A 17,026-nucleotide genomic window follows, 5' to 3' on the forward strand; every position below is an offset into this window, starting at 1 on the left:
GACCTTTTTTTTCTCCAAAGGGGGGGCCTGACAGAAAAAGTTTGAGAACCACTGACCTACCTGAACGTTTCATCCACAGAGGACAGTTTACAGCATGCCAGTCACTTGTGGATAGGACGGACCTAATTGTTGTTTTGCAATCAAAACACTCAGAAGTAAAACCGGAAGTCGTGAACATCTGTTATCAAAATAAAGGCTTAGAGCCAACCTGAATGGTGCGTGTGGAAAGAAACATGAGACAGTTGAGTCGGTTGCCACCTGAATTTGAGACAGAGAGAAGGAATAGACAGGGCTGGCTTGGTTTAGTGAAATTGCACCAAAACTATTGGTGCCAGAGTACCAGTTTCCCTAAATGTAAAAACACCTTGCTGGTGTAAACTGAAAACAGGTTACAAGAAAAATTGCTATACATAGGTCCTAGCATGAACAAAATCCTAGAATTTGTGTGCAACAGTGAGCATCAGCATGAACAAGCACCTTATATATTTATACATATAGTCTACACAATATGGGTGGAAAAAGAAAGTGTCAACAGAGTATTTACAGTTCCAACCTAAGCTATATTCTAACGTAGGAGCTGTTTATATGATGTTTACATAAGGTGTTTGCTTGTGTAAAGTATATAGTATTGAAAGTATGGATGGTCTACACATATTATTGGTGTTCTCCAGAGCAATATGGCAAACTCCCAAGCACTCAGGATGAGGTTTATTAACAGGAAGATGTTCACGTACAAGGGGATTTGCCTTAGTGTTTTGATATACAGAAAGAAACAAAGACAAATGAATGAAAAATTAAGAACATAAATAGCAAATAAAAAAACAATACAATTATGAAAAAGAGAATGTAAAAGAATAGCAAACCTATCGGACCTGTAGACATATTGTTAGTATGTATAGCCAACAGTCATAATCTTGGATTTGGAAAACAACATCTTTAAATTATTTAATATTGTTTTCAAATAATTTGTTTCAATGGATTTTATTTTGAAGCAGCCCTCCGGAAACCCTGTATCTTATCGCGTTCGCCTGACTCTGCTGCTATGGAAACGGTAGTGGGCGGAGCTTGCTGGTGCCACTGGACTCCGGGTTTGATGCGGAGATGAAGTCCTCGGTGACCAGAAGACAGTAGTCAACCCGACACGCTACTTTAGCGCACAACTTTTAGTGTCCGCTGCTCTTCCAGCCTGCTGTCATACCCGGCGAAAACACTAGACATTTTGCTCTACTTTCAGTCATTTTTTGCCTTTTTATCTGGGCCAGGCTAGACGTGTCGTGCGGTATCCCCAATACCTTTCGTGGATTTCCCCACCCGCAGCCCAAATACTGTGGTGCTTTGACGGGAAAAAAACCTACTTTGGTGGATTGTTTCCCTACCATGAAGAGGACATGTGGAAGAAGGTACGAACCGACTGAAGAGGAGTATTTCTGCGCCTAACACAGATGCAGTGAAGGTGCCCTGGTTGCGGTTCAGCCTGCTCGGTCACCGTGCATTTTTGGGAGAAGTCGTGTGGAGCACAAAGAGCTTTTTAAAGCCGAGGACACCACAAGTTTGGACCATGCACCCGCTGTGTTGACAGAAGACTGAGCTGAAACACTGACGCGTGTTTCTAACTGTTGTTTTCACCACAACACAAAGTTGGGCAATCCACAGAAGTTTCCAGGCTGTCCGCTTGCTATTTGCAGAACTGTACACGGGAAAAACGTGCTTTATACTCACATTAGTCTGAAACCGCTCTTAGCCAAAGTGTATTTTTACTGCAGTGATTTGACCACCGTGTGAGAGGCTCCTGAACTGAGGTCCACTTTAAATGCGGACTGGTTTGCGGTCGGTGAGAGCACCGCCAAGCTGCCAGTGCCGCTTGATTTTTAATCCAAGGCTAACCAGAAGTCGTTTATTGTTTTACTACTTAGCACCAACACTATGGAGCTGACATACACGAGCATTGTCCTGCTGGGGTGCTTCTTCCTGGACTGGTTTCTCCTGGCTTCTGCAGAGGAAGGTGAGTCTCCAGTTTCTCTTTTTAAATGCTGCCTGGACTTGTTTTCTGTGGTTACATGGCTGAGAGACATGTCCAATTGGTATTACATCCTGAACCTCACTTTAATGGAGTGCAGGAAAACCACACACATGTACAGTAGTGTATTCCATGCAAGGGTACGCAGGAACATTACCTAAATCTCAGGGGGGTAATCATAGACATATCATGGCAGGATGTGGTTGCAACCTCACTGATTAAAAGTACCTCATTTTACAGGCATAGTTTAATCCCAATATTAATGTCATCATGCAACTGTTGATACATTTATGATTGTTTCCCATGTATTCTTCTTCTGGATGTTGGCTTGTTTTTTTGAGTTTCTTCCACCCTGTTGCCAACAAATTGCTGCTATCTTCGGGAATTGGATTGTTAGACGTAGTCACTATTAGATTTCACTTTAGAGTCATCAAAGGATTGCACACTCACCCTTAATGAATACAACATTCAGTGCGTTTGGCTTGATGTGATTGTCTGTGGTTTGATGTAGAGATCTATGTGACACATTTAGCTTTTAGAAGAAAAAAAACATCACACACTTTGTATCAAATACACAATCTAGATCCTGAATTAATGTGTATTATTTTCTGGCAGCAGGCTTGACATTCACAGGAAATTTGTCCCGGATCAGCTTTGTGATCCCTGAAGGGGGGAAATAAGACAGTCGGAAATTAGCTGTCATAATGTTAAATAAAATGCTGCTTTTACAGGCGAGTATAGCTCGACATCATCAGCATAACAACAAGGCCGGTGTCTGGATGATTGGCTTAATGCAGCGTGGGAAGAATGAGTCCCAGTGACAATAAGTATCAACTAGAAGGCCTGGGTGTTTATTTTATTTGAATCTACTGTCACATATTTAGCTTTTCGCAACATTAATGGGAACATGTCAGTACTGGAGTGAACTAATTTGGCGTAGTTAAGAATACTGCTGACAGAGTCAACTTTCTGTAAATCCAGTGACAGAAAATGGCCTTTGGAAATAATAGGCCACTGTTTTACTGTGGATCAAAGGACCACAATTGGGTTTCTTGAAGAGCTGTTGAACAGTAGGCTTTGCAAAAGCACCTTGCTGCTGTGTAGGCCTGATGCTATTGTGTTCCTGTTAAGTCTACTCTTTATTCTCCATCATGCTATTCTTGGTCCCCACTGTTTGAGGCTTACCCACAGCTGCTAAAGGTGACATTGTAGGATTTTTTTTTTTAGATCATTATCCCTCACTTGTTAGCACCTCATTGTAAAAAAAAAAAAGGGAATTAACACATACACTTATTTCGACTCACATTGATAGAAAAGCCATTTCTCTGGCTACTGTCCAACTTGTAGGTATTCTGTGACTAGAAAAATAAATTCACCAAGAAAACATTGGGCTCTTTAACAATGAGACTATTCCCCCAGTATGTTCATACCAATCAATAGTTGCTGTAAACAGGAACACCATGAACATGCATGGTTTCACATACTCTGTGGCAGGAACGTGAATCTGTCAACTGCTCCTGGCTTGAGTCTGAACGTCATGTATCCGCTGGTACTAAATGCCTCTTCTTTGAGGGTGTTGGGGATGTTAAGTTACCGCAGACTGAGAGTCTGAATTGTTGCGGGAAGAACCTTGTTGACTCTGTATTTCAAGAGAGAAGTTTGGGATTTTTCCCAGACTTTAAACATTTAGTCTAACTTCTCAGGGAGCCAGGGATCAGACCATTAAAGGAACTGAAGCTTCTTCTTCATCTGGGGCTGCAGGATCCACAGCAGGGGCCCTACATCTGACCCAACTCTGAGTTTATCTCATTGGGACAAAAGAGATGCTTAGCCTTAGATTTAAGTGTGTGAAGCAAACAAATTAGCCGGTTTTTGGTGGCCGAATCATCAAACATGTCCCCTTTCTTTAGAATCAAGAGAAACCTCAGTTAAGATGGCTCCCATTCCGGTTTTTCTGAAGATGCTTGCTCCAAACCTGTGCAGCACACGCTCCATGTCGAGGACAGACATGTAGACGGGGGCTGAGGGGGTTGTATACGGTTTCGGAGACAGACTCCAGAACATCAGTGTGAACAAGATGTCTGGTTTCCATGTCTTGGGTAATGGCCCGCTCCACTGCCAGCACGCTCCGGATCATCCTCGCCCTTATTCTCCACCTAGTAGGGAATTCAGTAATGAACTGATGGGAGGGTAGATGAAGCTTACAGCCACCAAATCTCTCCTCCTTTCCCAACTAAAGGATAAAAGACTCACTTACACACACCACTTGCTCGTTCAGCCCTTGGATCTCTTATCCTTCTGTCTCCGTGAAGATTAAAACACAGACCTCCTTGATCAGATAATTACTTTGGCTGGAAATTAATAACAGGCTTTGGGTGAAAATTAGAAATGAGGATGCAGGCACATCTTCGCCACACACACACAGGAAAAACAAACACATTTTCGCCCCCGGAATTGGAAAATGTAGACCTATCATGAACCAATGCTTTAATCTGGAAAAAGGCATACGCTTTTATCCAGTATTAAATCCCACTAATGTAGTCCAATTGCGATTTTGAAAACACATTTTCTGACATTACAGATGTACGCTATAAATGTTTCTTATCCTCCCACACGCAGGCTCAACCTGTAAAGTACCCATTTTGTTTTCCTTCCGGCCCCTCGTTATTCCTAGCACATCCAGTTTTGCTCTCTTACCGATGGCACAATGCAGTCAGTGACAAAAGCACTGCAGTCTTTACCTGCTCAGTCCAGAGCCTAAATTATATTAACATCATTTTCTGTAGGGATGCAAAACTTGTCGGCTCTCATCTAAACTTAGAGGACAATTTTCCACCCTAGTGGGCGACGTACTCTCTCCTCTCCTGTCTATTGTCCACCACCCAAAGACATTTTATAAAAGCTAGTGCTACTGAATAACCTGTGTGATCATCTGAAGTCAAACAGCTTTGTAGACAGACACTCCTAACATATATGTTTAGATTTGTATCCGAATGTAGCCCACATTTCCACCTTGAATACATATACCCTGAAAGTGATAATTATAATTAATGTACATTTTCATCCACTTCTGTATAGCAAATAATAGATGACTGCATCAAAATAAACACTTATCATTGCGAGAAAATTATTTTTGAAACAAGCAAAACACAGAATGTTGCATCATCAGTCTAAGTTTAGACAACAGAAACAGGTTTTAGGACGCTTACAGTCTCCTAATGGCTCCAAAACCGATCTGATGTTTTCGTCTACCGCCATTTCCGTATAACTTCGATTGAGCTGAAGCTTCTGTGACGAATAAGTCAAACATTTTCTATATGTCCTGATTCAATACGTAAGTCTGTTTCCATTGCAGTTGGTTGCATTCTGTTTTTAATGAAACACCAATTCCTCCATCTCAAACAAGCATACACACTTTTCTGGTAATATTTCGATTTTCTTTATGTCCCATATTCCACTCTGTATTTTTCTCAGTGGAAATTGCTAAAAAGCACGTAAATTGAAATGCACCTTGTCTACATTCTATTACATGTGTTTGATTCAACATGACTCATCAGTTGTGTTGGATAAGTATCTTGATGTATGAGTGTCTGCTGAACATCGCTGTCATGTAAAGGCGCTGTCTCTTTAGCTAAATTGATTGTTTTTGGCCTGGAGGCTTTTACTGAGTGCTGTTTTTACAGCGTTGTAAATTCATCTTTCTGTATATTGGAAATCTCCTGCTACTGCAATATGTTACTGCAGCGGTTACCTCCCTCCATTTACAAATCATCTTTTCAAATAGCATGCAACAAGAGAGTGCAGCTGCCAGTGTGATTTGTTTAGCAGAACCCTGACTCGTTGAGAGGGTGAAAAACACTGAGAGCACTTTTTAGCCTCTGATGATGCATAGAGGGGTGTCATACTGTCTGTGGCAAAGTTTTACACACAGTAGGGGTTTGTCCCATTTCACCTTCTCCCAATCCGAAGCAAACCTAAAAAAAAAGAATTGACATTTACATATTTTGTTCTGCTGCCTTCATCCTGAGCACTAAGCTCACTCAGTAGATCTGCCAGCGGCCAAGTGGGAGGAATGAGATAACGGAGTAATAAATTCACACTTCCATTAGAGTTGCATGCTTTAAAACATATTGTAAATTTAAAAACAATATCTCCATACATATTTGATGCGGAGAAAGAATCATAAAAGCAGATGAATTTCCCTTCTGCAATGTGAGTGGGTTGACAGTGCACATTTCCCCACTAGCACAGGCTCACCGACATTTTCGTCAAGTGCTGGTGATTGGTCGGTCGGGTGGAAGCAGTGAGGAAAGCCAATCTGCAAAAAAGACTGCAACACTCACAGAAAAGCATGCTTGTTTACGTGGAATTTAAACATTGAAGGCTCATATTTACGTAACCGCTCTTATGTGGAAGGAAAGATCGACGTCAACCCACTAAAAACAAAAATAATCTTGCATTTCCTACACAATCTGTTTATTCTTTCGCCTCCTAAGCCCTCCGTGACATAACTAGCATGATGAATAGCATAATGCTTCTCAATCTAACTTAAAACTCAAACGCAGAAAGGATGTATCTGAGAGGCCTTCCTTGAGCCTCAATCCCTTCTTTCAGAGACATGTAGCCTTTTCTTTTGCTACTCTTTCCACGTCCTCTGTCTCCTTGATGTTTGACTGGTGCTATGCTGTTTTCTCTTGCTGACTGTCTCCCCTGCCGTGGAAATGTGGATCGTTTCCCAGAAATCCTTTTAAACGGAACCAAATTTTATAAGAAAGGGATTAGCATTTAAAGCAACCTCCCCCTCTCTGAAAGCCTGTAGCCCATCATCCTCAGTACCTCAATCCCATGATTAGCTTCCTCAAGAGTTAAACAGGCACCCAAGTGCCACAAGTACCCTCAGTCCGTGTCTTTTCTCCCTCACCCCCCCTCCTCTATCGCTGTGAAGGATGCATATGGCACCCGGGAATTGCAGGTGGATGATATTTTAGCTCGGTGAGAGGATTCAACCCGAGCCCATACATTCATGTCAGGCTTTCACTTTGGAGAGCCAGTCTCTCCTCCACCCACACGCTCCTCTCTGAGAGTGGGACACAATGGGGACAGGCTGCAGCAGAGAGGGAATGAGGCCACAGCCTATCAGCCAGAAGCACCAAGGAGAATGGCACTTTCAGAGGGATGGGGGCTCTCTTTGAAGTGAGTCAAGGAGAGATGGGGAGACCGGCGTGAGTCGACGAAATAGAATGAGCAAGTGCCGAGAGGGCAAGGAGGGTGCAAGTATGTGCACGCCTGCACACTGCATAATGAGAACAGTATGTATAGTGCCTATTTGCATTCAGTAATCAGACACACCTGGGGCCAGATATGCGAGATTTATGCGATGGGATGAATATGGGATTGTAAAAAAGGGATTAAAAAGGCGTTTAATTAGGAGACAACAAATGAGAAGGAGCTATTTATCGCCGGTCCATCTTTCTCATTTATCTCGCACGCCAATCACAGAGGAACACTGGGCATTGTGCGGCAAAACATCTTCAGTGAAGCGCCATTGTTGTCTTGTGCCGGTTTTTGTCGTTACATTCAAAAATAGAATGAAATCTTCAAGGGGAGTAAAAGCAAAACGGGGCCCAGCGACGAACCGTCAGAGGCTGGATGTGCGAGAATTGATTAGAAAAAAAGCAACCTTAATGTAAAATAAATCTCCGTTTGAAGCATCAGTGGGCTTGATTCGATTTCTTTGCGTATGGGACATTTTCATCCCTGCATCACAGGTTGACCTACATCTGGTGTTTGATATGCCCGTTTTAAGTTCAAATTCAATTCCCTTGGTTTCGACATCAACCGCAAGACCCTCGTGACTATTTTGCTTCCACCTTTATTCTGAATGTCTCCCAGGGCCTGCTTTCTTATACCAGCGGCAGAGACATTCCTGTGCGCTAGCTGCCCTCCTACTGCCTGCACGCAGCTCAGAGCTTTAAGGGGAGTCGTGCTCCAAATAGGAGTGGGTCAGTTCACATAAAGAAGCATTAAACACCTTTATTTGGCAGCTTGGTATCTTTATATATAAGTGGTGTTGCTCACACAATCTTCTTTCTGTCATGTTTTTACCATTTCTTCAATGATTACTGATTGCTTTCTCTGCTCGACTCCATCCAATCATTTGAAGTACAGTCTTTGTATAGTTGACTTCGGTCAATCTCTCAGAGACTGGACTAAAGTGTGGTTTTGAAATTCAGTGTCAGCGTGACCTACTGAATTCCCCTCCTTGCTTAAAACATAATGTAGCTTGCGGATGGAGGAAAATGATGCTCTATCACTGCTGAAGAGATGAATTCCTCTTTATCTGATATATATATATTGGTCACACAAACACCCAGTCGCAGGATATGGAAGAGCTATGCACAGACTGATGAAGAGAATTAGCTCTCAGTGCGCCTGTTCATGTTTGAATATTTAAAGGAATGGTATGCTCATGACACTCATTTTTTAAAAATTATCATCCGATAAAACAGACCAGTCTTTGCCAGTCTCTCTTTTTTTTTTTTTAATCCGATGACATTATCAGTGATTTTAAACTGATTGTATACCGAAATAACATCAACACTGTGGGCGCCGCCATTTCCCGGACGTGACGTAAACCATGCGTTTGGTTTTCGAAGACACGTTGATCTCCATGTTATTTACTGTAGTTTCTCTATTCAAATATGCCTCACTGTATCGCGAAATATTGCCATAATTCGGATAGGAACAATCCACGGAATGCTCGGTTCCATCTGTTGCCAAAAGGTAAGCATAAGAAGTACATTCGGAGGCAGTGGCTAGCGAAATGTGGCCGGCCCGAACCGAGAGATTTACAGGCTCATGTATGCAGCGAACATTTCACATTTCCGGACGACTACTCTGAGAGTATGATCAAACATAACATGGGATTTAAAGAACAACCATTACTCAATGGAGATGCAGTACCATCGGTCTTTCTGGTGTCATCACCGACCAGGACACCAGTTCGGCCAGTAGAGAAATCGCCCTCTGCAAGTGTGAAGCGACGGAGGAGCAGAAGTAGTGCTCGGAGTAAGAATAAGGTATGTTATAGCGCATTTCCATTGCAGCGGCTAGCCCCATTTTAACGTCCTTTAGCGTCCAGGCCAGGACAGTTTTTGGTGGCCTTTCCATATAGCGTAGTACCGGCTAGTGTGTATTTCCCCCCAGTTTTTCCGGCCCCATAAAATCGTGATTCTATGGCCAGGGACAACGAAGCTGAGTATGCTAAACTAGAGAGGGAATCGCTAGCAAGGGTGGTACTACATGCATACATATAGTATCTTATATCATCTTCCCATTATACACACATGCATTTCCAAACATTTGGACTACCTATGTTGCAAATGTATTATCTTTTCAATTTACACACGGCATCGATTGCACGTCTGTCCGTCCTGGGAGAGGGATCCCTCCTCTGTTGCTCTCCCTGAGGTTTCTCCCATGTTCCCTTTAAACTGTGGGTTTTCTTCTGAAGTTTTTCCTTGTACGATGTGAGGGTCTAAGGACAGAGGGTGTCGTATTGTCATACTGATATGTATGGCTGAATTCCCCCATCCAATCTCTTCACATTGGTCAAAACTTGTTCCTCTGCTGACGAGTCCGAACTGAAATACTCCACCATGTTTCCGTGTGTTGACAAAGTGAACGCATGGATGACGTCACGACCATCACGTGACTACTGAAAATGGCAAACATGGCGGCGGCCAGACGGAATATACAGGTCTTGATAAAAAAGAGCTATAAAATCATTATTTACCGGGGAATATCGCTGATTTCTTCAGGGTATGGTTTAAACATAACGTTTCACTAAATACTGAAGTTTTGATTAATTATCTAATGAGTGGACCATTCCTTTTAAAAGCGCGTCAGAACACAAGTGAAAAATTCTCGATGAGATTCTGTTTTCTTGTATCTCTACTAGATGTGTCAATCTTGAGATGGTTTATTTAGCTGGAGTCTGCACTGTTAGCTTCAAGCTGTCCACCACCCACTGCAGATTAGTCACTGAACGCTGTGTGTGTGCGTTTTCTGCTGAAAGATTTCCTTCCCCCCCCCCCCCCATTTGTATTATAGATTCTGCTTCAGTAAAGGCTTTGATAACACTGTTATAAACTACGGCAGTAGACATTTTTGGGGCTCATTGAGAGTTGTTAAATGCGTCGCAGTGATATATAGAGCTGTGTGGGTTTTTCATCAAGCCGGTATTGAAATAACATAGTTCACCTATAAGTTAATAAAATGTCTAGCTTTTCTGCTCTAATGGGAGTCAATTATACTGCTGCAACTCTATACCATATAATTCCAGCCCTGTATGTAAACACACTACTACGTATTGGAACTGATCCCAGTCCTTTCTGTTCATGATGAAGTGACACAAGACGTGCTAATAATTCATCTTTACGTGTCGTTTTCTAACTGGCAAACTATTTGGTGTGATGATTGGAAGACACGGTAAACACGGGGGTGGCAGAGTTCCCCGCTGCTTAGGAAGATCATCCCAGATTTCATCGCTGCGTGTTCCAGAAGTGTCCACCCTGCAGGGGTGCCAGTCTTTGACTCCCCCTGACCTCAGGCCCCTTCAGTGGACCGGAGAAAACAGGACGATGAATATATTCCTGAAGGATTGAGAAAGTGTTTGAAAACAACACATAACCTGCACTTTGTCATGGTGCTTGTGCTGCGGTGACACGGTTCTGCTCTCCGGCTTCACACACCATCAGCTTCCTTCAAGACTTCTTTGGAAGGGATGCAACTTGAGGCTAGTTGGTTTGTAGAGTGAGGGCAGGGCAGAGTGCAGCGAGATGATGTATGATGGCTCCCAGGCATGGAGCAGCGAAGAGTCTGAAGAAAGCTCTCAGACCTGCGTTTTGTTCAAGAGGGAAAACAAAACATATCGACAGCTTTCTATGTACGTTTTCTATCTATTTTAGTTCTATGGTATTTCCCTTCCACTTAATATGTATTTCACTGAAGGAGTTGCCTGATTTAGAGATATTTTTGAATTAGATGTATTTTAGTTTTGAGTTGCCTTATTTTCTCCTCAACTCTGTCAGCCTTTGACGGCATCTAAGAAAGTAAAGCATTTGACCAAAAGCATCAGCACAGAAATCCTCTTTTGAAATACTGAAAGTAGGGCTGCTCAATTAATCGTATTTGAATCGCAGTAAGTTGGACCCATTTCCGGTGAGGGTTGGCCTCCGCCAGGGCTGCGCTTTGTCACCAATCCTGTTTGTAATATACATGGATCGGATTTCGAGGCGTAGTCGTGGGGGGGGGGGGGGGGTCTGCAGTTCGGTGGACTAAGGATTGCACCACTGCTTTTTGCAGATGATGTGGTTCTGATGGCTTCATCGGTCTGCGACCTTCAGCACTCACTGGATCGGTTCGCAACCGAGTGTGAAGCGGCTGGGATGAGGATCAGCACCTCCAAATCTGAGGCCATGGTTCTCAGCAGGAAACCGATGGACTGTCCACTCCAAGTAGGGAATGAGTCCTTACCCCAAGTGAAGGAGTTCAAGTATCTCGGGGTCTTGTTCTCGAGTGAGGGAACAATGGAGCGTGAGATGGGCCGGAGAATCGGAGCAGCGGGAGCGGTACTGCAGTCGCTTTACCGCACCGTTGTGATGAAAAGGGAGCTGAGCCAGAAGGCAAAGCTCTCTGTCTACCGGGCCATTTTCGTTCCTACCCTCACCTATGGTCATGAAGGATGGGTCATGACCGGAAGAACGAGATCGCGGATACAAGCGGCCCAGATGGGTTTCCTCCGCCGGGTGGCTGGTGTCTCCCTTAGAGATAAGGTGAGAAGTTCGGTCATCAGGGAGGGACTCGGAGTTGAGCCGCTCCTCCTTCGCGTCGAAAGAAGCCAGTTGAGGTGGTTCGGGCACCTAGTTAGGATGCCACCTGGGCGCCTCCCTAGGGAGGTGTTCCAGGCACGTCCAGCTGGGAAGAGACCAAGGGGTAGACCTAGGACCAGGTGGAGGGATTATATCTCTTCGCTGGCCTGGGAGCGCCTTGGGATCCCCCAGTCAGAGCTGGTTGATGTCGCCAGGGAAAAGAAAGTTTGGGGCTCTCTGCTGGAACTGCTACCCCCGCGACCCGACCACGGATAAGCGGGAGAAGATGGATGGATGGATGGAATCGCAATTACGATTTTGGCTTGCAACGATTACGAAAACAACGTAATCGAAATAAAAATTATACTTAAAATTCAGGGAAATCAACTGTTAAAAATATACTGTTAAATTTTTTTTCAATAAATGGATGTTTTCAAAGTATTTCATAATCGTGATATCAATTATTGACCCAAATAATCGAGATTATGATTTTTGCCATAATCGAGCAGCCCTAACTGAAAGGCTACAATGTGTCTGTCCAATAAAGCACTTGCCTATCTATCTTGTAAAATCAAGGTTTCTCTAAAGGCCCTGTCACACTGTCCCGAAATTGACACCCAATGGACACACGAATATGGAATTGTGAATTTCGCACGAAGATGGCCCCGAACCACACACGAAGGCAACATTTACATTACATTTAAGACATACAACTGCAATGAAAGTACCAAGAACAATTATGTTACAGTACTATGATACTGTACTGATATCTTCAGACTTTGTTCTTTACTTTATCCGTCTTTATATGTAGAAAATATTACGCTTTCTCCGTAATGTTGTTTCCATAACAACAACAATTTCCTGTCAACTGTCCTTCAAAATAATATATTATATCCTTTTTAGTTTCACAGAACACAAATTGGGTTATTTACATAATATATTTACATGATTTTGTTGTGCAATAAAACAACACGATAAAGGAAATGTTCAAATTCGGCTGTGATCGTAGCAACATCGGGCCGTTCGTGAGGGCATCTTAAGCCTTCGTATGACCGCCGGTGGAGTTTCTCAGGCTCCGGCAGCAACTTCGTGAGCGGAGGCAAAATCTTTGGCATGCCAAAAAATTGCCGAAGGACCTTGCGAAGGTTCATTTTCGTGTTGAATTCGTGTGTCAATTTTGCCCTTCGTAAGGCTATCGTGAGGGCATCTTGTTATCCTCGGTGCCATCGGGCATTCGCCCCGATCAGAGTGAATGTGAATGCACCGATGATAACACGAAGATGCCACGATTTGACAAGATGCCCTCACGAGTGCCTTACGAAGTTGCCGCTCACGAAGTTGCTGCCGGAGCCTGAGAAACTCCACCGGCGGTCATACGATGGCTTAGATGCCCTCACGAATGGCCCGATGTTGCTACGATCACAGCCGAATTTGAACATTTCCTTTATCGTGTGTCCATCGGGTGTCAATTTCGGGACAGTGTGACAGGGCCTTAAAGAAATAATCCGTTTTTCAAGCTCATAAGTTTTATAATGATATATTCCCTTCGACTCAGACTCCAGCAGATGCATTTCTTTGCAGCTACATAATGATGAATATAGATGTGTCTGGTACTCCAATCAATGTGACCCACTTTTCTCCTCCTACGGAGCTACAGCAGCAGGTAAGAGAACTAGATGCATTAACACAAAAACATGTTGAATAAGGATTAAGGATAAGCAAAAGGATTGTTATAATTATCTAAAGAAACAAGTTTAAAAAATATATATATATGGAGGGCAGAGGAAAATAATTGTTTTAAAAGACGGAAGAATGAGACATGTAGGAGAGAGAATTTTAAAAGACAAAACAAGTCGTGGATAGATATGCTACAATTAATTAGTCGACGAATAAATCAGTAAATAACAGAAAACACCTCGTGGTTTCGGCCTCCCAAATGTGAGGATATAATCGCACACAATAGTAAATAAGATTGTGTTTAGGCTTCTTGGTCTGCATTATTTCCCATGTACTCTCTTTTTATATCCTTTATTTAAAGACGGCATATCTTGGGGAAAAGCAGAGGTCTTAAAAAGTGCGGTATACCCTGCTTAAAAATACACTGAGCTGATAAAAAGTCTTTTAAACTTTCCCTTTGTAATTCATTCCTCCTCCTCCCGCTCCTGATAGGATTCTGTATCAGGAAGCCACCAGGGAGTTGGTGTAGCCTGCAACAATGTTCTCAAGAAGCCTTTCACTTTTTCACAGAGTCGGGTTATTTTTGAAGGGGGATTGAGAAAGTGGTACCCGTAATTGGAAGTAGCGGGAGGTGAATTCACTCGGTGCCAGATCGATATTCCAAAGTAGCTGAAATGTGCTGTAAAGCAAGGCAAATGAATCAATCGCGCTGTATGAGAGATCCACCGAACGATGTGTTTAAGGCTCGGAGTTCTTAGAGGCGTCTACTTAGAACTGAATGATTAACAATTTAACAGGAATACGTTTTTGTCCTTCTTCCTGTCGTTAAATAAATAGTCAAATCTATTGCTTTCACTTCTTCTTGCCAATATTCGTCAGTTCCTGCTGAGCAGATGTCCAACAGAAAACACTTTCTATAATTACACGCTCATCTATTTCCAACCAGTCATAGATGTCACCTCCCTGAATATAATGATCATTTTTCATCCGCTGCAGTCTCTTTGGGAGTATCTGTGGCCTCTGAGATATGTTGTGGATTTTGTTTGTCCAAGGGAGGGAAGCAGTCCAAGATGCACGCAATGTTCAGCAGCTGACACTGGGTCAAGCCTCATTACTCCGAGGCAGTGATATAAAAAGCCACAGCACCAAGTCTTTGTCTCATATGCTCTGAACCTTCGTACTTCATTTTGTGCAAGGGTCAACACTTTTAATACCAGCGTGTTTAAAGTAAATATTCGCTTTGAACTTGTGCCACTTTAATAATGCGACCGTTTCCCCCCCACTTTACCGCATTTAATCAAAAGGGAATGGCAATGAATCGTGGATGTACCTTTGGGCCTGCTTTAATCAACATTTGTTTTGTGTTCCAACACCGGAGAGAAGCTTGTTTTGAAATCCTTACCTCTGTTGTGGTTCATGGATGTATTCATATTTAACACTGAGCTACAATTATAAAAGGTGATTAGCCGAGGGATCAGAACGCATGTTCGGCTTGAAAACGACTAACTCAAAAGAGTCTCAGTGCTGTAGTGAATTAATTATGAAGAGCTCCGCGACGGATTGGGGAAATCTGTGTCCAGTGAGTCTGTGATGAGTTGTACTTAATCCTGAGTGCTTTGGGTCAGTCGGTTTCCGTCTCAGCAGCGTCACATCTTTGGTTTCTGTCCAAATTGAAACTCCCTCCCTAACTGGGTCACATCCTGTCCTGGGACAGAGACCAACCACAACACTTATTGATATGCGTCCCTTCAGACAAGAAAGAAAACAGTGTCAAACATTAACAGCTTTTCTTCGTCTCACTCCTTTCATCTTACGTACTTCATGACAAGCAGTTAAAGTCGCTGAGCTCATCAGCAGGTCAGAAGGAGGCTTTTGTTATGCAGGAAACAAGGGGTTAAACAGTGTGCATGTGAGTGATGTGCTTGTTGGCAGCCGTCCCCCAACCAGAACAGGAGACGGGAAGGGGACAGGAACTACAGGAAGCCGAGGTCTAATCTCAGTAGACACAACTCTGTCAAAGACACACAAACGGAGCATAAGTTGTTATGTTCACGTGCAAACACCAAACCAACGCTGAAAAGATCGTGAAGGGAAATCATTTTTGCCATTTGCATTCTTCACGTGCTATTTAGTAGATAACCTGAGTGCCAAGGACGTCCCAAATTAGCATTTGTATAGATTAACCGGCGTTATTCTTTGTTACGTGTAGGGTTGGGTATCGTTTGAATTTCCACGATTCCGATTCTACTTTTCGATTCCGGTTCTTAACGGTTCTCAATTCCGATTATTTGAGGGGCAGGGTAAAAAAAATGATTAAGTTCTTGTTGAGAAAAACAAGCATATCTGCCTTCTCAGTTCTCAGGCAAACCAGGAAGAAATGTTTGAACATTTTAAAGCAAAATGCTTCAATCTGGTGCACTTTAAACATAATTACTAGAGACTAGATCTAGGGGGTACATAAACACCCATATGAAAAAGATCGGTTTACATTTGAATAATTAAATAAGTATGTGAGCATAACCAATAACCTACTATAGCCAATAACAAATACATGTAACGCATTTTATGTTTGTTGTTCATTCATATCTTATTTTACTATTTTATCTATGCATATTTTTTTATCTCTCCAGTTTAAAACGATATGTCTGGTTTACTGTCCTATAGTATACATTGGAATGATTTCAAACCTGTTTTATCCCAATAATTATAAAGGAGTGCCTTGGAAATATGTGTTTACATAAATTGTGATCAAAACGTTTGAGACCCACTGAGATAACTTGGACTAAAGTGAACTATCTAAACACTCAGAGTCCTTTACCTCGATGAGATGTAGTTATCAGCCTCAGTCTGACTAGAGAGGACTCTCCCTCCACATCATTGTAGACACATATTATTCTTCCGTTAGAGCAGCTAGCACCAGATGCTAATAACAACAGCGCCGGTTCCAGTGCACCCTCCCTTTCTCCCTCGCTCACTCGCACTTTGGCTGTGAGCTGCGGGTGCCAGATAAGCCAACATCCCCCATTTTCATCACTTGCAGCGCCCATCGTACAGGGCGAATGAAACGTGTAACCGGGGTGAAAAAGGGTGTTACATTTACTTAATTATGAATGTTGTTACATCAAGGCCAAAAATTAGGATGAGCACCAACAGTCAAAACATTTGTTTTCCCTCCCAGAGCTGTCAGCGCAGCGCCTCCACAGATCTGGCGCCCTAGGCAAACATAACGCCAGTGCAACGGGCCGACCCTGGTCTCAGGTTACACTGTAGAAAGTGTAGGTACAACGCTACATTTCCTCAGGCATCGAAAAGTGGAAGCGAAATTCACATTTCTAAATGATGCCGTTGGAATCGAAATGTTGGAACCGGTTCCAAACCTGGAGGACGATCACTCCTATCATATAATTAATGTGATAATCTTCAGGGAGGAGTGTTTGAATACTCCAACAAACCAAACAAA

The 17,026-nt window shown here is 42.9% G+C and overlaps 1 protein-coding gene across 1 annotated transcript in view; it reads left to right on the forward strand.

The window, feature by feature from the left end:
• The first annotated feature begins 1,048 nt into the window (after window positions 1-1,048).
• Window positions 1,049-17,026, forward strand: part of LOC117458205 (ephrin type-B receptor 4a-like) — a 46,962-nt gene continuing 30,984 nt past the window's right edge. The window contains exon 1 of the mRNA XM_034098521.2: window positions 1,049-2,002. Within this exon, the coding sequence (XP_033954412.1) occupies window positions 1,924-2,002 (79 nt within the window). The 5' untranslated portion in view covers window positions 1,049-1,923. The remainder of the gene's footprint in view (window positions 2,003-17,026) is intronic.

The sequence above is a fragment of the Pseudochaenichthys georgianus genome, chromosome 14, assembly GCF_902827115.2.
Source record: "Pseudochaenichthys georgianus chromosome 14, fPseGeo1.2, whole genome shotgun sequence".
Lineage (NCBI taxonomy): Eukaryota > Metazoa > Chordata > Actinopteri > Perciformes > Channichthyidae > Pseudochaenichthys > Pseudochaenichthys georgianus.